General features: G+C 31.8%; 2 protein-coding genes across 4 annotated transcripts; one reads left to right on the top strand and one right to left on the bottom strand.

The window, feature by feature from the left end:
• Positions 1-1,186: 1,186 nt before the first annotated feature.
• Positions 1,187-4,193, bottom strand: LOC108909559 (5-methylcytosine rRNA methyltransferase NSUN4). Its single transcript, XM_018713936.1, has 4 exons — positions 4,104-4,193; positions 3,073-4,038; positions 1,430-1,686; positions 1,187-1,376 (listed from the first exon to the last, which is right to left on the bottom strand). The coding sequence occupies exons 1-4, from the start codon at positions 4,182-4,184 to the stop codon at positions 1,232-1,234; spliced, it is 1,449 nt and encodes a 482-aa protein (XP_018569452.1). The 5' UTR covers positions 4,185-4,193; the 3' UTR covers positions 1,187-1,231.
• An 867-nt stretch (positions 4,194-5,060) lies between these two features.
• Positions 5,061-17,847, top strand: LOC108909562. 3 transcript variants are annotated; one of them, XM_018713940.1, is made up of 8 exons: positions 5,061-5,287; positions 5,351-5,855; positions 6,095-7,055; positions 8,718-8,868; positions 10,249-10,497; positions 10,573-10,904; positions 13,791-14,069; positions 17,762-17,847. In XM_018713940.1, exons 2-8 carry the CDS (start codon positions 5,573-5,575, stop codon positions 17,820-17,822), a joined length of 2,316 nt encoding a protein of 771 aa, XP_018569456.1. In that variant the 5' UTR covers positions 5,061-5,287; positions 5,351-5,572; the 3' UTR covers positions 17,823-17,847. The 3 variants fall into 3 exon arrangements, with proteins under 3 accessions (XP_018569456.1, XP_018569458.1, XP_018569457.1); XM_018713942.1 differs by having other exon boundaries at positions 5,061-5,366; positions 5,418-5,855; XM_018713941.1 differs by having other exon boundaries at positions 5,061-5,855.
• The last annotated feature ends 1,714 nt before the right edge of the window (positions 17,848-19,561 follow it).

Below are 19,561 nucleotides of genomic sequence, written 5' to 3'. Positions count from 1 at the left end.
TGGCTTGGGTAGCTGAGCTGTTTCTTAGTTTTCACTACTCTCCCTCGACCTTTCCGGCTTGGGTGACCCTGCCAGGAGTATAAAACTCCCGCCGGTTTAGCTCTTGGGTTCACTGTAGCTACTTAAGCCCCTCCACCAGCGACAAGGTCATACAGCTCCCAGGAGGGGATTTTCCAGTTAATACAGGAAAATTTGCAATGAGTGGAATTTTTCGAAGTTTGCACCTATCTGTGAACACTGTAAAAGCTATAATAATGACACTTTGTGTTTGAGTGTTGAGGTGTGATCAAATCGAAAATGCTATCCATTTCTTTCTTAAAAAAATATCTACTTAATATGTTTTTTTTATTTTTGAGGGTCTTTTCTTACTGATACTGCTGTAGAAATGATCACATTTCAAAAAATATAATATCAAAGAGTAGGCCTTTGTGAGTACTATCGCATAAAAAGATAATTTTGGAAAATGGCCAACGTCATTCTAAATATGGAGGTGTAACGACTTTAAGTGGAACACACTGTACAGTACCTGATAAAAACTCTAATATTAGAATTTTCTGATATCAATATAGTTATCAAAATTTGCTTGATTTTATTACCTCCTATGTACATAATATTCAATTAGAGAAAGTAGAACGGAGATTTTTAAAGATTATTAATTTTATTAGTTATGGTATCTTCCTCATGGTACATCTCAAGAATTATTGCTTCCTTGTTTTAACTGTAATAGTCGCTGTCATAGGCGAATTATATGTTTTCTATATTCCTTTTTAAAATTATAAATAACACTAAATGCAGACTCCTTGCATTTTATATCATGTTCCTAGACTTAATTCTAGAGTTCACTTTGCTTCGTCTATATCAAATGATTTCCAATTATCAGAAGTAAGCAGATCGATTTGAAATATTTTTCTTTTTATAAATAACATAAAAAAATTGTTTGTTTAGCAAATGTAATCCTTATCTTGTATATGTTAGTTAGCTTATTTGTTTTATTTGTCTGTTATTGTTTATCCTTAAGTTTTTTTATCTGGATTTTATATTTTAATTGTTCTATTTTCTGTTGTACTTATATTTTTATATCTAACATTAGTTTGTCTATTTTCTTTTTAAATTTAGGTTTTCTGTTTTACTTTATCCTGTAATTGGATAAGAAATAAATAGAGTATAATTAAATAAGAAAAAGCTGTACATATTTACATTTTATTGTTCTTAGTGTATAAAACTTGTAAAATTACTTTATTTTTTGCAATTTACAAAAATACGTTGGACCATAATTCTGAGCTAAATTAGGCAACACTAAATGTCCATATTTCAAAAGTTTCTTATCAGCCATTTTAAAGACATTTGTCGTCTGTTGGAGTGCTGGTGTTAAATCCCTAAAACGTTGATAAATAAATATGCAGAACTAATTACATATATCAAAATTTACTTGACAACAATTTCCATGTTAGTCTCCTCCCAGATCTGTTTTAATGCCATGTGTACAACTCCATCATTCTGAATTGGACTCAGTGAACATGTTGAGTAGACAACTATACCACCTTTCTTAACCAATTTTAAAGCATTAAATAATAGTTGCCGCTGAAGTTCCGGTATCTGTAACCGCTCTTTAATTCTTGACGGTTTAAAAATATTATTATCATTTTCATGTAATGAATGTCTATCCGTCGTACATGGAACATCAACCTAAAATATAAATAGTTTCATATTTAATCTATTCTATAAGGTATCCCAAATTGCATAGACCAAACTTTACCTGGTGATAGAACTTCCTAAAATAAGGAATAAGCTCACATAACCATGAGTTTTGATTCATATTTCATAGTGTGACATCTTATTTATGACTAACTTGGGACTTTTTTTTAGACAAAAAGGCCTCAATTGACTAAACAATAACGAAAGAACATTTTTATGGTAAAGAATTTTAATGTTCCGGCTTTAAATATATAGAAATGTCACCAAAGATGTCATTCTGAGAAATATGGGGCAAAATTTCATCTAAGTATCCTAGTTTTACTTGCTCCAGAATTGATTCTGATTCATAACCATTATTTAATTTTATAAAGGACAGGTACTTAAGACGTTTTAAGGATATTTGAAAAAAACATTTTCAGAAATCATACTAGATATATTCAGATTCAGAGAAAGATTTCAGAAGAGTGAGTGTTTAATTTTGTATAAATTCATATTTGAGTAGGTAGCCAATGGATAAATTATTTTATTTATGGACGTGCATGTGGTTGCCGTACACGTCCCGATATATCGGGACTGTTACTGTTATTGGCTACTTTGTCCTGACATCCCGACAAAACCATTCAGTCCTGATCAATTGCCTAAATAATACTCCGTGGCCTGCGCTTTCAGCAATTTGTGTGTCTAAAGAACTTTTTAGAGATCGGTCTTTCTTCAGAGATTGGAAGTTTAAAGGTTCTGTTGAAGAAAGAAGGCTTTATTTTTTGAAGAATACCGAATATTTGTTTATGAAAGGAATTGGTTACTTCCAGAAACTATGGAAGCAATTTTACAATGTCAAGTGACATGTACAGAATTTTATCGGTAAGCAAAAGGACAAAATGAATTGCTAAAAAAGGTAAAAATCATCTGAGAAATATTATCAACCAAGTACTTCTTCTTTTCCGCAACTATAAGTTAAAACATTATTGTTATTTATACAATATGTTATGTTTCTGAAAGTATAATATAATATTACTAACAAAATTTCACTCATTGTTTCTCTCCTCCACTACACTGTCCTAACGATACCTTAGCCAAATATGGCAATCCTATACATGCATCATATTATAGGTAGGTATTGTTTTCACTTATTATATTACCACAAAATAGCTCATATTATTATTTCTATCATAGACATTTCAATGAATGTAAATTAGCAATACCTCATACTATACTAGTTGCTGCTGTTTTATGTAAATTTGTTGTCTGGAACTCCGCAAATACTATATGTCTATAACAGTCAAAAATATTCAACTTCTCATATTAAATTTAATAAAATTTTCAAAATGTAAACTAAAAGGTTATCATTAAGATAGTATTATATAAAAATTAATTTACCAAAATTCTATCAAAATTATCCTCTACAATTATCCGGCCATCACGATTAGTTAATTTTATATGCTCAGTACTTAACCACTTTTCCTTAAAATCATATAAAAACTGTTTGTATACATTTTCAATTCTATTTAGCCGTGAATATGATATATCATTTGAAACGATACAATCAGGGTAAAGGGTTTGAAGAGCCAATAAGCTTTTGCCGCCTGGAGCTGCACACATATCCAGCATTTTACTTCCAGGCTCAAGATCCAGGGCCAAAACTGGTAGAACAGAACCTCCATCCATTAGATAATAGTTTAACACACCGGTGCTGCCTTTTTTGGGGGATTCAAAATCATTTTTGCTTTCAGCTTCGTAGCAATATATATTTAAAAACTCGGGAAAATGTACATCATATTCTTTTTCTATGCTGACAGCAAATTGTGATTCATTGTCGTATAGTTTGTAATGACTTGACTCAGGTATAAAATCCTCTTTTCCCTTTATTTTAGTTGCAGGTACAAATTCATACAGAATTTCAGCAGAAAGTGCATTTTTTGAATCTACTAGACGCCGTGTGTCATACTCTGCATTTTGCAAACTACTGTCTAAAGAAAATTGTTTTTTATGAACTTCTGCATTTGTTATTTCATTTTTGGTATTGTTTTCTACTACTTTCTCAATCATTTCATCCACATCAAATATTTGTTGTAATCTTGACTTTTGCATCCTCTTCTCTAACTTTTCTTGAATATAACCTTTTTCTAGGTTAAATAAAGTTCTCATGTTTATAGCACCCCCAAGTTCTAATTTTCTCATGGCTTCTTCGCTATCGCCGTAATTATTTATTATAGCTACGTATTTTTGAGTGCCCAATAAACCCTTTCTTATTGTTAACCATTGTTTATCAAACACTTGTTTATAGAAGTCATCAAAATGGTTGAGTGCTTTATCTACTGGGTGTATTTTCTTCCTTAATACAGACTGCAAATATACAATATTTAATATTTCACTATTTTGCTTAATTATAAAATACTTTTATTACGAACCCAATGGTCCGGTGGATTTTTATATCTAACCAATAGCTTAATTTCTTTATTAAGTCGCTTTAGTATACTATAGGATAACATTTTTTCTTATCTTACTAGCAAAAACTAACCTAATTTTAAATTTTAATTTGTTTTATTTTTTATATTTTTTAAAACCAAACCATAGACGTCAAATATATAAAATTCTGTAATTCTGTGCCTCAGGACCATAGATTACCGTGCTCAAGACATCGAGGAAATCAAGATGTTCCTTGGTAATCTAAAGCCTAAAGCACCTTTTAGCAACTAATATCAGTTCAGAGTAACTCTAAGTTGCTATTAACTACTAATAGTTACTATTTTTTAGTATTTTTGCTAAATCGAAAGGTGACAAATCCTGAACTACCAAGAAACGAGAATAACATTTTTATTTTTACATTTGCTGGCCCCTCACCTTACCGATCAGCCAATCCAGGATAGAAGGAGATCCCACAAAGCGCCTATACTGGCTACTAATACCTTTTTAACAGCAAAACTACCCATATTCCCATATAGGTGGTATAAGGTACTTTACAATATTGCTAGTCGTTTCGGAGCTGTTTTGACCAATGTTGAAACTTGAAAGGAAATATATTTGTGTTATTTTTGGATGAGAAATCTTCGTATGAGATTTTTTTCAATCTATCCATACTTCTATTTTTAATTTTGTTGTTTTTTTAATTACATATTATTTTAATGTTATTTACTTATAAGTGCAATACAAAGACACATTTTTAATGAGGGCATAAATTGGTTCTTGTTCATGCAACGAAGTAAAAGAACTGATGTAAATCAAGTTAATTTTAGAACAGATAAGTCATACAAGTCAAAAGGATGTATTTATTACTCTTAATTATTATTTAATTGAAAACATCTGTGATGTAAGAAAATAATTTATTTGACTGTAGAAGTCGAAGTGTACCTAATACAGCTCCAGCTGAAATAAATTAATATCTTCTATTTTGTGATAACTTTAGAATAAACGTATGTATAAATTTGAGATTTAATATGATTATAAAAACATTGAATTGGACGCACATACCTACTTAAAATAATGAATTATTGAATTGGATTGGATTGGATTGAAAAAAGCAGTATTCTGAGTTCTGACGTACTTTGGACGTACGTCTGAGCTTAAATCCTAATTCCCGGGGTTGTACAAAATTGTGAGTATTGATTGTAATGTTTGGAAATTTTTCCGATTTTCTTAATTGTTGTATCAATTTCAGTGTTTAAAGGAAAGAGGTAATTAATTTGTGTACTTGGTTACTAGGAGCTATAAATGCTGTTTTAAAGGTTCACTAAATATGAATAATGACTACCAGAAAATAAAATTAATAAGAATTAAATCCTTTAATGAAAAGAGAATATAGAGAACAGCATAATAATTGATATAAACATTAATAATACAAGTTAAGGAAACAAAGCAGCATGGATGATTTTGAATTAAAATGGATCATGGAGAAGGAAGAGGACCAGGTTTAGAGACCATAAGAGCTTTACATCAAACTGTCGTAGCCCTTAGAGCAGCTTTAGAAGAAAGCAAAAGTGAAATTCTTGAATTAAAATCAAAAGCTTGGCCTGTAGACACAGTACAAGAAGCTTTGAGAACTTTGTCTTTGGAAAACCATGTTTTGAGAAGGAAATTAATAAATTGGAATGGGGGAAAGTCTGATAAAGCTATTGAAACTGAAAATGAAAAAACTGATAGCACAAACATTGAACCAATAAAAGGTAAGTTTTTTAAATATATTTTCATTGAATATATATTAGTTTCTTCATAGGTATATTTTTTCTTTATATATATACCAGTAGTTCAATGTTACAACAATTTTGTATGTAAATTGTAAGCACTTATTTTTATGTAGTAGGTTCTGATATGTACCTAAAAATTTTTAAATTCACTGGAAAAATTAAATATGTATTTGTAGTTTTAAAGCAGGATATGTAATCTTTTATATTATACTTTAAAGGAAACACAGAAGAAATTCGTCCGCGGTATTCTGCTGAAGATTTGCAACAATTAGAAAATACGGAAAATATAAGCCCTGTTTTTGATCAATTGCAAAAGAAAAAAGTGACTATCATTTCTCCTAAACAAAGTCCGAAAAAGGGTAAACGTAAAATTGAAGCAAAAATTTCTATCAAAACCGAATCGATCAGTACTAAAAAAATATCTAGATCTTTGGAAAGTTTAACTATATTAAAATCACCGTTAGAGAGTTCAAGAAAACTATCTTTTTCTAAAACTTTCAGCTTTTCAAATTTATCCAGTCACATCAATCGAGAATTTAATTTCGATATTAATCAAGATACCAGCATGAGCGATAAGAAAGAAGATGCAAAAAAACAAACAGAAAATGATATAAATGAGAATACTTCAATACCTGAAGAACCTCAAAGTCCACAAAATGATTTAGAGCAAGCGGAAGAGGTAGATGATATAGAACTGATATTTACTACTGACGACACCAAAGATTCAGATTTTAAGGAACAGCTCGTTTCAATCGATGCTGGAGATAGTGTGCAAGAGGCATCTAATATCTTGCAGCTTCCATTGAGTGATGTGGATCATCTCGATGCTTCTGATAGAGAACTTGACGATGACGTGTTTAACGATAATTTTGAAAATGAAAATCAGGAAAATACAAATTTTCAATCCCTTGAAATGAAACGTGGTAACTCTCAGATATATGATTCAAAATCGGATAACTCTATAAATCAAGAAAAAAGTTTAAAAAGCTATTATTCTTTGCAAGATTCTAGTTTTGAGAATAAGTCTTTAGAAAAAGATGAAAGTTTCGATAGGTTTGATGACAGAATACGCATCGTGGAGACTGATATTTCCAAATGTGGTATACATGATGTTGAATATGTTGCTGGCAGAAGGAATACTTGCCCTAATCCTCTACAGTACAGGCCCCTTTTGCACAGGTAGAGGAATAAATTACTTATTTTATATTTGATTTCTTTTAATTTACTATCAATCAAACATATGTAGTTTCTAAAATATGCAATTCACTGAAAAATAATTTTATAATATAATATACAATATGTATACATACAGGGTTTGCCTGTATAGGTGTAACAAATTTTAACAGCATATAAAACTCGTCAAAATAGTAAAATAAGTTCCCATAAAAATTTGTCCGGAAATGCACATTAAGGGTGCTATGTTTGCTTCTTGAAAATAGAACCAGTTATTTACATAAACCGATTGTTATTATTTTTGGTACACATACATTATTTTTAAAGCTGCAATTGACTTGTGATAAAATTGTAATAGTGGAGTATGGGTACGGGTAGTCCAAGGGCAGATATTCATTTTTAGTTTACCTTAATTGTTTAGTTTAATATAAGTTAAAAATAAAAGAAGACAATTTGTGTGAAAAATTGGAATCCTGCAGTAACAGTTACAAACCTTTCTTTTTCTATCTAGGTACTTACCTTAGGTTTGGCCTTATTTGGAGGTTTAAAGTGTCTAGTAATTTTTTTTTATGTTGCTTTATAATATGACTTTTTTTAAGGAACTGAAAAACCTATTTTGTCTTCCACAGTTTTTTATTAGGATTAGGATTACATTATCAAAATTCAAATTTCATTAGAAAACTCGATGGATGAAGGTCGATCTAAGTCGGGATCTTGTACTATACATGATCTGCTATGTGTTTGGGCCCTCTTAAACTCTTTATCCGCCACTGGGGTTAACAGAAATTAAAGTAGGTGATAGTGTTAATAAATTTGTCTCCACATATGAAGTATTTTTGGTTGTTTGGATTGATGTTTATAATTTGAACTAAATGTGGAAAAAAATAAATGTTGATAAAGCTCTTGATCTAGAGCGAAACGTCCATGGATAAATAGTGATTTTATTTATAAAGAACCAAGGTCCCAAGAAATTCCAAGTCTTTGATGTGAAATAATGGTTCAAGAAAATTTTTAATAAAAATGATAGTTATTGGCTTATCGATCCTCATTTAATAAAAGAAAATAACTGCTTCCAGTTATAGTGGTTTTAAGGCTTTTACTTGGTCGTTGCAGTTGCAGAATTACCTTTTACTTCCGTTAGCCTTAACTGTAAATCTTTGACCTGCTTGTGTTGTTCTTGGGCTAGGCTCTGAACTTATTAGAACTTCTAGGTCTGCTCTGATGTTCATTTCATTTCTTATAGAATCTCTTATGGAAATTGAAAACCAACTTTCTCTGAGAAAGTCTTTATAAGTCTGTCAAACGTTTAAAAGACTTAGAAAGACTTTCTCAGAGGTTTTTAGAGAAAATAAGTCTTGTTTTGTCGTTATTAGAATTATTTTTGGCAAAGACAAATTTCCATAAGGGGTCTAAGGCCGCTTTTAGATGTAAATTAATTTTTTTCTACTATATTGATGAGTTTCACAACATGTTACCACTTATTCAGAGACATATTGTATAGTTAATCCTAGTCTATAATAGAAACATCTGTAATCCAGAAAGTTCTTTAATTTTTTTTAAATAAATATTATTTTCGTTATCTACTTTTCATTTCTAAATTTCATTCAACTTCATACTTACTTCATAAATCAGCAAAACGTATTTTTGTTGAGTTATTGATAATTTCAGAGAAGCCCTTTCAAAAGGGCTTACCGTGGGCAGAAAAAGCAGGCCGATATTAACTCATTCAAATGCAATAAGAAAGGAATCTGGAGCCCAGACAGACATATCAGCTCTCCCTGGGTCGTCTTGGAGGTCTGAGAGTAGTTTAGCAAATAAGGTATATTATAAAATTTGTTACATAAAAAATGCAGGGTTTCCCGAAATTAGCCCGCAATATTTCGTCATCAAATTCTACGACTTAAAACAAGATAATAAGTATATATGAATATAAGCAGGAAATATCTCTTAAATGTGAGTCCCCGAATGTTGTTTATTTTTCTTATAGTTTCACTAGTGTTCTAGATAAAATAATGAAATCATTAAGTTGCAAATCTAGTGGTTAAATATAATTTTTAAATTTTAAACAGAAGTATTCCAATCTGGAGGAGTTGTGACTAAATTTCACTGTAACTGTTCCATTATTTGACCTAATATTAGAAATTTCAGAGTTTTATAGTAAAAAGGTGATCTTGTGATTGTGTAATATTATGAGAGATTGCGTACAAAATTAAGTACATGTCACAAAAATACCTGTTCTAAATTGTAAACCATTTGAATTGATGACAGGTCATAGAAAACTTGAGTATTAATAATTTTATGTGGGAATTTATTGAATTTATGTTGTAAAAACTAATCTTTAATAAAAAATTTGTGCTTAATATGGACCAACAAATCTATTTACATATTTGCCACCAAAAATACATAGGTTACACTCTTCTGTAATTCCTCTGGAGGCCTTTAATGCCTTATACATAAGGGCCACCCCCCAGTTTGCTTCATTGTGGCTTCATCATGCTAGATTCATATGACTTTTTAATTGAACAGCGGAGGCTAGCCTCCATTGTCTTTCGTAAGCGTTCACCATTGACCATTTGGTTGGAGGATCAACCATAATAATGAAATATAAATTAGGTTTTCTTTTGCAATTAAATATTATTTGTTAATTTTATCATCACATGATAATATGATTGACTACCTACCTTTTAATATTCGGTAAGCAAATACCAAAATTTAAATTTTTTTGTAGAAATATAATTTTTAATCTGGTAGAAATTGTTTTAACTATATCTAAAATTTTAATCTCTATTAAGAAAGACGTTTAATTATTTAAATCAAGCTTAAGTCGTAAAACACAATTATTATTTGTTTTGTCTAATGATTTTATTGTGGCTTCTTGTGACCTAATGATTGTAAAAAAAGAAAAATTTATTAATTGTGAAGTGTCAGTATCAACAATCTCCATTTGGACATGAGTGTATTTTTAATGTAAAATTGTTCAAAATTTATTTTCTCAAGCATTTGAAAATTATTACACATATCCACCAAAATAGTAGCAATACACATTCAGACACATTTGCAAAAAACAACTTTCAGAAGCTGTAGCCTACTCAGGAGATATTCCTCCGTCTATGTTCTAGTTATAGAAAGCGTTGGTGAAATATTGTAAGGGTAGAGACAAATTCTATGTCCAAAGTAATGTCATAAAAATATCTTTTAGGCGAGATTGGGTGAAAATTTTACAACACTTCCATCTAAGTTTCCAATGCCCGGTTCTCGTCTCCGATTATCCGAGAAAACCGTAGAAGCAAGGAGGGTTTTACTCTCCGACATAGGTTTTACCAGCATGGTTCCAGAGTTGTCACGTTCAGCTGACCATTTATTTCCACCTAATTTAAAGCCAGTAGGTCCAGCACCCACGTATGGACAATTTCTTAGAACTACAGATTTATATTCCCCTGGATGTACTGTAAGTTTAATAACATTTTTCATTAAGTTTCAGGTTAGGCTAGGTTTTTTTCAGAGCAGTTAAACATTTTTTTAGTCTCAAAAATTCACTTGGGCCGCCGCTGCTTCTCCCAGTGATGGCAGTCAGACCCAGTCCCGGTACAGCAGCATGTACCCATTACCGTCACCGCCTGCTCCTTCAAGGCGATGTTCAGCTCCAGTCTCTCCATCTCGGAGAAATATAATTAAGCAAACTCCGTCTAAAGTGAAGTTTGCTAATGGGTCTTTGCCGGAGCTGAGGAGTGATTGGACGGTGACCGTAGACAGCGGAGACTCTACAGACAGTCTGGTTGAGGAGGCCGAAAATTATCTTCGCAGGTCAATCGACTGCATTATGACGGGAAGGGATATTGTTGCCTCATCCTACAGGTAATCAACAGCATTTCCTTCAAAAGATTTGCATAAAATTAGAGATGGGCAATGGGAAATTTTCCGTCTCGGAAAGTTTCCAAAACGGAAATTTTCCGGGAAGAAATAATCGAAGCTTGAGAAATTTTCCCTGGAAAGTCTCTGAAAAAATTATATTTCTAACAATTTGTAAACTTGGAGCCAATTTTACTTCTAACTTCTATGAACATACACAAAAAATCGTTGGTTAATTTCGCATTTTCGGTTAATTCGGAATACTTTTAATCTTTGTTAAGTCTACAATCTACATAATAGAGAGCAATACAAGACTCGTAAATTGCCTTCTTTTCAAATTTAATATGAATTTTGATAGTTGAACCAAAGTACAATTACATTTTAAAACTAGTATAATTATTTAATGTATTTACTATTTGTTTGTTAAAAAATAAAGATAAATATTGTATACTGTATAGTGTTTACGCATTGTAACCCTCAGCATGTAAATTTTTCTAACGGATGATTAATACATAATTTATATTTTTCCAATATTTATACCAATATAAATAAAAATGTATATAAGTATTTGGTCTTTTTGGAAAGCTGATGGTATGTAGAACACAATACCAAATCCAAAAAATATTTTTTGAAATTTTCGGAAAATTTCCGGAATTTTCATTGGAAACTTTCCAGGAATTTTCATAGTTTGGGAATTTTCCCATCTCTACATAAAATATTCAATATATATTTTACTATCTCTTGACATTCTATTGTTTTGAGCCAAAAAAGAGATATCAAATGTGTGATAATGGAATTTGTGGAGGTTTACACATTAGAACTTTTTTTTAGCAACTGTGACACTCTCAAAAAGGTAGATATTTGCATTGTTGTTTTGCTGTGATTAAACCCAGCATTTTCATGTAAGCAACTAGACGCTACTATTGGCCATTGTTGGCAATGCCATATTATTAAGCTAATAAAATAAGACAGAAATAACAATGTAAATGTTGTGAACGTTCCTATTTTTGAAGTTTCTAAGAGACGACATTCTTTTCCCACTTTAAGAATCTGGATAAACAAGAAAGTAATTATGACTTGTATATGTATTATTGACTTTATTTTATAGGTACTTTATTTTTTTTTATAATGAAACACACACCTGTAGTCAACTAAATTGTATCATGTAAAAAAAATAATTACAAAAAATTGCAAATTTGTTGAAAACTGCTCGAATTGAGGGGGAATGATAATCTATATTCTATATTACAGTAAGGTGTTCAATATTGCCATTTCTTTTGCCAAAGTATAAGTGAACTTGTGTGGTATTAAAGAATCACACAAATTTACAAAAATTTTCATGCAGCTTCCATCTGGAGTGATACATTATAAATTTGCCTCTCAGTGATTCTGAGAAATTATTTTAATTTTGACAGTGGTCACTGGAAATGCATAAACTTGATATACATTTTTTGAAAAAGAAGAGGCATTGTAGATTTTCACAACTTATGAATATGAGCACAAGAATATCCTCATAACACTCATTCACTCTCACCTCTCTTTCTTACTAAGAGCTTAGCTGTAATGTCCGCTTAAGCGTTAGCAATCACGAAACTTGCCGTTCCAATATTTACCTCACAGGTTAAATTCACAGTTGAAGGAGATTTAAATACATGACTTACCATTATTTCTAATGAGGAATATGTGGATTCAGATGGATGGTGCTTCTGCTCACAGTGGGTCATGGAGCACTATTCATGTTGCTGGATTGGGTGCGTTTTGGATATAAAACATTCAGCAACTGATATCAGCCTCTTTTAATTGTCAGTGTTCCGAGGAACAGCTACTCCGAGGGCTATATGTTCCTACCGGCATTGAATTATACTCGCAACAACTAGTGCAACAGTTAGGGTCGTTAGTCAGTCATTTGAATAGCACAGTTGGGAGTCAGCACGACAAATGGAGCCATTTGCTCTCCCCGCGTACAATGTATTTCCTTGTCGTGACGATACGACGCAAAACAGCTGGTTCGGTTGTCTCACCTATGACACACTGATGAGGACTAATAAGTCCGAAACCGGTCTGTGCCTGGTGGGATAAACTGACGAACAAACCTAGCTGTTGCACTAGGTGTTGCGAGTATAATTCAATGCTGGTAGGGGCATATAGCCCTCGGAGTAGTTGTTTCTCGCAACACTGACAATTAAAACATTGTCTTCGCCCTCTGTGGGTGGCAGTCGTGCAACAAGTACCTGCAGTATAGCAGGTCACTTCCTACTGTAGCCATTTGAATGGCACAGTTGGGAGTCAGCACGACTGATGGAGCCATTTGCGCTCCCGCGTACAATGATATCAGCCTCATTGCTATGGCCATTGCTATCAGCTATATTTAAGTTTCATGGATTATTTCGTTTGGGGATTTATTAAAGAAAGGGTGTATAAAATAAACACAACCTCAATATAATTAAGAGAGCAGTTGAAGGCTTAATTAGGTGATATGAGGAATGCGCTGAAGTTTGAGAACAGTATTTCAATTATATATTTTTTCTTTTACTCTCAATTTTTCTTCTTTTCAATATTAAATATTTTATTCTGTATTACTTTGAAAAACTTATTGTTACACGTGTAATGAATCCATAAGAACTAATTTTTATCAAAAACTAAACATTTTACTTAAAAATAGTGAGAGACAAGATACCTTTTTGCTTTTTAATAAATCGTAATTAAAAAATAATTGCTGTATTTTGAAAAATGTTCAATGGCAGAAATTTTTGCAAAAAGTATACACGACATTACTGTTTCACAAAATTTTGTGTTAATTATTATTATTAGTATAAATTCGGTTAGGTACCTAACACATGGTATTCAGGAAATATTAAAAGCCTTGTAATTTTTTCCATTGTCACATTTTAGTGAAGCCACAAAGTCTGTTCCAAGAAGAGCCTCTGCCCCAGAGCCTTCACGTGACAATGTTCCACCGCCCGGTTGGCAACCGTTTCTACCTCGAATTTCCAGGGATTTGAAGCCAGATCACTGGGTAAAAGTTATAACTCAGGAAGGGAGGGTACGAGGAGGAAGGGTAAGGTATGTCGGACCGGTCGTTTCGCAGACCGAGCAATTTGTTGGGGTACAGTTAAGTAACCCAGATGGATACTGTGATGGTACTTATGGCAATAGAAGGTACTTCCAGTGGTAAGCCAATTATGTTTTTCTCCTCAAATTGAAAAAAATATATATATTTATTTTAATGTTAAAATTATTAAATTACCATATGGAATGAAATGTGTTTTAAGTTTGAGCATTACAACAATTTTTCTAGTAAGATCAAATACATAATTGATCTCTATGATTCTGATCTACAGAAATTTACGATTCATACGATTCATCTGTAGACTAAGAGTTTTGTTGTGATTAAATCCAGTGTATTCTATTTGCACTAAAAAGGAACTAGCCCCTACTATTGATGGTTGTTGGTATTGCTATTTTAGTAACGTAATAAGACCTGAGAGAATAGCTAATAGCCCAGTCGGTGGAAGTAAATTTACACCAAAAGCACAAGTAATTAGGAATATGGTTGTTTTTTTTATAAGTTCTTCAAAGTGTAGATTAATATAAGAAAAAGTTCACTGGTCTATCAATTTCCCAAAGTCCAAAAAAATTTTGAAAAAGTTTTGATTTTCGAAATTCTTTAATATTTTGGACTGGGATCAAGATAGAGAAAAATAAAAAATACTGCCATGTAGAAGAAGTTTTTTTCAACAAAAACATACTTTGCACTTTTTTCGTCCGAGCTATGGTTTCTATGGAAAAAATTATTAAAGTCATGAAGTCATCTTCCGCGGGCAAACAAGCCAATAAATTTACTCTTCAAACGTAAGAATTGGCAAATTTCACTTAAATATTGAATACATTAATATGTAGAAATGAATATTCGATCTTAATTCAATGCAAAAAAATAAAAAATTAAAAAAATTCAAGAAATGTTTATAAAAAATTATGTACATATTTTTATTACAAAACCATAGGAAAAAATTTGAAGAGAGCGCACTGCGCAGCCAGGCGCCCACACACCGACACAACGCACACTCTCATGAAAACTGGCGGCCCGTGCCCACCGAATTTTATACCTGTTTTAACGTATACGGTATTCTATTCTTTGAATATTAGTCTTCATAATGTAACAGTACCAAATTTTATATTAGACGTTCAAAGCAGATTTACACCAGGAACCTGAAAAATTGTTATTTTAAAAGTGATTAAAGGTGAAAAACGTTCATAACCAAATTAATTTATACTTAAAGATTCTTAATTTGTGTATTTCCCCCAACATTTTAAAATTAGTTTAGTTTTAATAAAGTTCCAGAGGCTAATATACAGGGTATAGCAAAAGTACTGGCAGAATAATTCGGCGGGAGAGCATTTTAGAGAAAAATGTTAAATACAAAAGTTTCAGGATTTCTCCCTGGCTATCCTATGGTGACCTTGACATTGACCTTGACCTTGAAGATCATTTCAAGGTTAAATGTGATTTTTCAAATGGTACCCTATACTTTTGACCCCCGAAATGAAAAGAGCGGAACATTTTACGTTCAGATATGACATTGAGTGACCCTTTTGACCTTGGGGCCCCCACAAGGTCAAACAAACAAAAGTACAGGAATGGCAGAATAACTCGGCAGGAGAGCATTTTAGAGAAAAATGTTAAATACAAAAGTTTCAGGATTTCTCCCTGGCTATCCGATGGTGAAGATCATTTCAAGGTCAAATGTGATTTTTCAAATGGGACCCTATACTTTTTACCTTAGAAATGAAAAGAGAAAACCTACTCCTTGTTTGGTGTGGGTCCTAGCATCTCCTTAGACTGACTACAACCACTGGTTCCCCACCACCAGTTCATGTGCTCCTGGTTGACCTAGTCCCTGATGATGGTTTTAACCCAGCTGAAGGGCAGTCCTACGAAGGGTTCTGGCCCCTGCGCAGTCTGACTGGCCTCCAAGGAGGCTATTCTATATCTATCTGCTATTTCCTTGCCCAGAATCCCAGTTTGACCTTGTGGGGGGCCCCAAGGTCAAAAGGAAGGGGGTCACTCAATGTCATATCTGAACGTAAAATTTTCCGCTCTTCATTTCTGGGGTCAAAAGTATAAGGTCCCATTTGAAAAATCACATTTGACCTTGAAATGATCTTCAAAGTCAAGGTCAATGTCAAGGTCACCATAGGATAGCCAGGGAGAAATCCTGAAACTTTTGTATTTAACATTTAACATCTAAAATGCTCTCCCTCCGAGTTATTCTGCCGTTCCGGTACTTTTGCTAGACCCTGGATATATTTTGCCGTAAAGTCAAGATTCCTAAAATTTTTAAAATAATTACAAGGTTCGTATTTCGTAATAAAAAGATAAAATCCATTACCCGGAAATTTTATTTGTGAAAGAAGTCACCTAAATAACAATTCCCGACGTTGAAAAAAATGTTTCCGACTATCCTTATGTTTAAGTATATTTGTCATTGAGACACTCGGTTTTCGATTCGAATAGGTATATAGTATATGCGTAATTTTTTATTCGATCTTTTATTTGAAAAAAAAATTAAACGTACCATTGAAAAGTTTAGACTTCCTACCTGAAAATGGACTATCACAATTATTAATTTAATAGCCCATAACTATGCAATAGTTTATAAGGGCCGGACTTCAAAAAATAGGTTCTCACGCGGCTGGCCGAGCTTCGCGCGCGCGGAATGCATATCTGGTTTATTGAATTTTTCCGGCCAAACCATAGCTCGGACGAAAAAAGTACAAAGTATCTTTTTTGTTGGAAAAAAACTTCCCCTATAAGGTGGTATTTTTATTTTTCTCCATCTTCATTTCGTTCCAAAATATTAAAGAATTTCGAAAATCAACATGTTTTTCAAAATTTTTTTGGACCTTGGGAAATAGACCAATGAACTTTTTCTTACATTAATCTGCATACTTTGAAGTACTTACAAAAAAAATCAGCCATATTGCTAGTTACTTGTTTCTGTGGCCTCCACCCACTGGGCTATAATGTAAATGAATTCAAAGTTCTTCATGTTGAAGGTTACATTATGCCGTCACTTAAATATTATTTTTAGAAATTCCAAATGAAACGTGATAAACAGAAAAACTAATTATTATTTACTTTATTTTGCAAGTATTTTATGTTGATGTAACATTGTATATAGAAAATATATTATAAATGGTATAACTTTAAGTGGGGGGTCATTTTTTCTCAGAATCTGAAATAATTTTTTTTTTTTGTATAAATAGGTAGTCGAGATTGACTTAGTATTTTAAATTCAAGCTCAAAAACATTTCAAGTTTTTAATAAAAATTATTTGTTACTCTTGTAAAACACTGTTTAGTTTATGAATTTAAGTGTTAACGACCTCTGACAGTGACTTAGTTTAGGCATTGAGTGAGAAATTTTTCACTCAATGGTTTAGGTGAACTACATAATATTAATCCACTTGATGTATGTGACAATAGAATGTTAGGTGGGCTAAAATCAAAGACGAACGTTAATTTGATGAAACGACAATGGCCGAATATGTCCATGCTTCATTTTATTACATTTATTTTAGTTTGAGTATGAAAATTATAAAAAAAAGGTTTAATAAAAATTCATTTTTCGCAAAGGGTTTTGAAAAAAACAAACTTATGATACGTGTTTTCAAAAGTTTAAAGCAGCCTCCATATAAATATGACCCGCATTTAAAGTTACACCCTTTATATCTCTGACAAATTGTTTTATTGGGAAAATAAAGAATTTGTTGCTGAAAGTAGATTTCCAGCGGTTAGATTGGAAATAACAGAAAAATATTGTTAAATACAGAATATTTTTTGATATTACATTTTTATTTCAGTGAGCCATACCATGGCATTTTTGTATCTTTCAAAAAAGTGATCATGGGTTGGAGGCCATAGTATTAAGGATATATTCACATGCTGCGGCATATAAAACATTAGTCTGTCTTATCTCGTTTTAAATACTCTAAGATTGAGTAGGCATAATCAACTCTCAAGAAAGTTATAATTTTTTCTAAACTTTATTGAACAGTTATCTTCTTCGCTGTACCAATTTTTGATTGTGTTGTGGTCGAAAAATTACAGCACTGAGTTGAATTATTGCCTTAATGTGATTCTGTTATTCTTCTGCTTCTCTAAATCTTAATTGTGCCATAAAGTGGTACAAAACACACAGACTTCCAAGATTAAAATCTTAACTATATTAGTGATAATATCTAGTCATTAAATAGTAATATTGTTTGTATAAAAAAACTATTTATTTTTAATTTATAGTTTTATACCAATATACTTGTTTCTAAATTCTCAAGATTTCAGTCATTATTTAAAAAGTAGGTAATCACCAGAGAGCGGACAATTTGTGACATTAACCTTGAACATAGATATGTCATTCATAAACCTAGATACATTATCCATGACGCAGTGGCATGTCGGGTATGCATCGAAAATTTACGTGATAATTCACGAAAATTCCACGGTACATACATTTTTAGGCGTTATAAAATATTTAGAAAATCAGAAATTGTATACTACATATTTATTAAATAAAGTTCGGTTAAAAATAGTGTCGTTCTTTTAATTGGAAATTAGGTGTCAATGTAACAAATATTCTCAGGCGACGCACATGATAGAATAGTTCAACTCACGCTCCATTCATAACAGGGCTGCAGTTTGAATTCTGACCAATAGGAATTCGATAAACGCAACCGATGTCGATGGATGGACTAGAGATGGGCGCAAGTGTCATTTCATTTCTTTTCTCGTTATTTAACCTGTTCACATGATATATGGATTTTAAATAAAGGGTACAAATCTTCGCGAGGATAATACGATATATTTGCTATACATAATAATTATATTTTGCATAGTTTATACACAATACATTTTTGAACGCGTACACATCTCTATCAAAATTTGACCTATTCTTCGGGTTAATGACACACATTGTCCGCTCTCTAGTAATCACATACGTTTTTATAAATTTTAGTTATTACTTGAACGTAACTCATTAGAACCCCATATTTAGCAACAGTTCTTTTCGATATTTTCTTATGTCAAAACTCAGATTGATTAGAAATATGCAAAGGCAAAAGATACAAAATAATTACCAGCTATGGGTGGCCAATTCTATGCATCTCATATATGCCGAAAGTGTAGACAAAAGGTAATTAAGTTGCCACAGACTTGATATTTGAGAAATATTGAACGACCAATACTACATCTTGATTCATTTAAGAGATATAGAAAACTTCATTTTTGTAATGTTTTGTAATGTCAAATAACTTTTTTATTTGTGTAAAATTTTGCATTTATTTTCCACAGACATTTATAACACACTTAATTGGATGAAGCAGTGGAATTACAAAAAAATATTTTTTGATACTTATCTTACCTTCAAAGTAAAATTATGAAATTATTTGGTATTGACCAAAAATTGAGTTTTTCTGGATCTATGCTATGTGTTATATTTGTGACGTCTCATCTGTGTGAACTGCGAAACAGAATTAGTCCCTGTCGTTAATCTGTCTATTACATCAAAAAAATATTAAATTAGTTATTTCTAAATTACATAAATAAATTCTGCAGGTGCAATGATAAAACTGCCTTTATTGAAACTAAAATTTGTTCAAAATATGAAC

This window comes from Anoplophora glabripennis, unplaced genomic scaffold (genome assembly GCF_000390285.2).
Source record: "Anoplophora glabripennis isolate ALB-LARVAE unplaced genomic scaffold, Agla_2.0 scaffold449, whole genome shotgun sequence".
NCBI classification, from domain to species: domain Eukaryota; kingdom Metazoa; phylum Arthropoda; class Insecta; order Coleoptera; family Cerambycidae; genus Anoplophora; species Anoplophora glabripennis.
The sequence above is the reverse complement of the archived record's forward strand: the minus strand, read 5'-3'. Positions and strand labels throughout refer to the sequence as shown.

Bases quoted from the DNA above. Each gene is read 5' to 3' on its own strand.
- LOC108909559 (XM_018713936.1), bottom strand. From the start codon at position 4,184: ATGTTATCCTATAGTATACTAAAGCGACTTAATAAAGAAATTAAGCTA. The intron at 1,687-3,072 runs GTAAATTAATTT...TTTATATTTTAG, and splicing joins ATAATTTTGATAGAATTTTG to GTTGATGTTCCATGTACGAC. The intron at 1,377-1,429 runs GTAAATTTTGAT...TCAACGTTTTAG, and splicing joins AACATGGAAATTGTTGTCAA to GGATTTAACACCAGCACTCC.
- LOC108909562 (XM_018713940.1), top strand. From the start codon at position 5,573: ATGGATCATGGAGAAGGAAGAGGACCAGGTTTAGAGACCATAAGAGCT. The intron at 10,498-10,572 runs GTAAGTTTAATA...ACATTTTTTTAG, and splicing joins TATATTCCCCTGGATGTACT to TCTCAAAAATTCACTTGGGC. The intron at 14,070-17,761 runs GTAAGCCAATTA...TTTTTATTTCAG, and splicing joins AATAGAAGGTACTTCCAGTG to TGAGCCATACCATGGCATTT.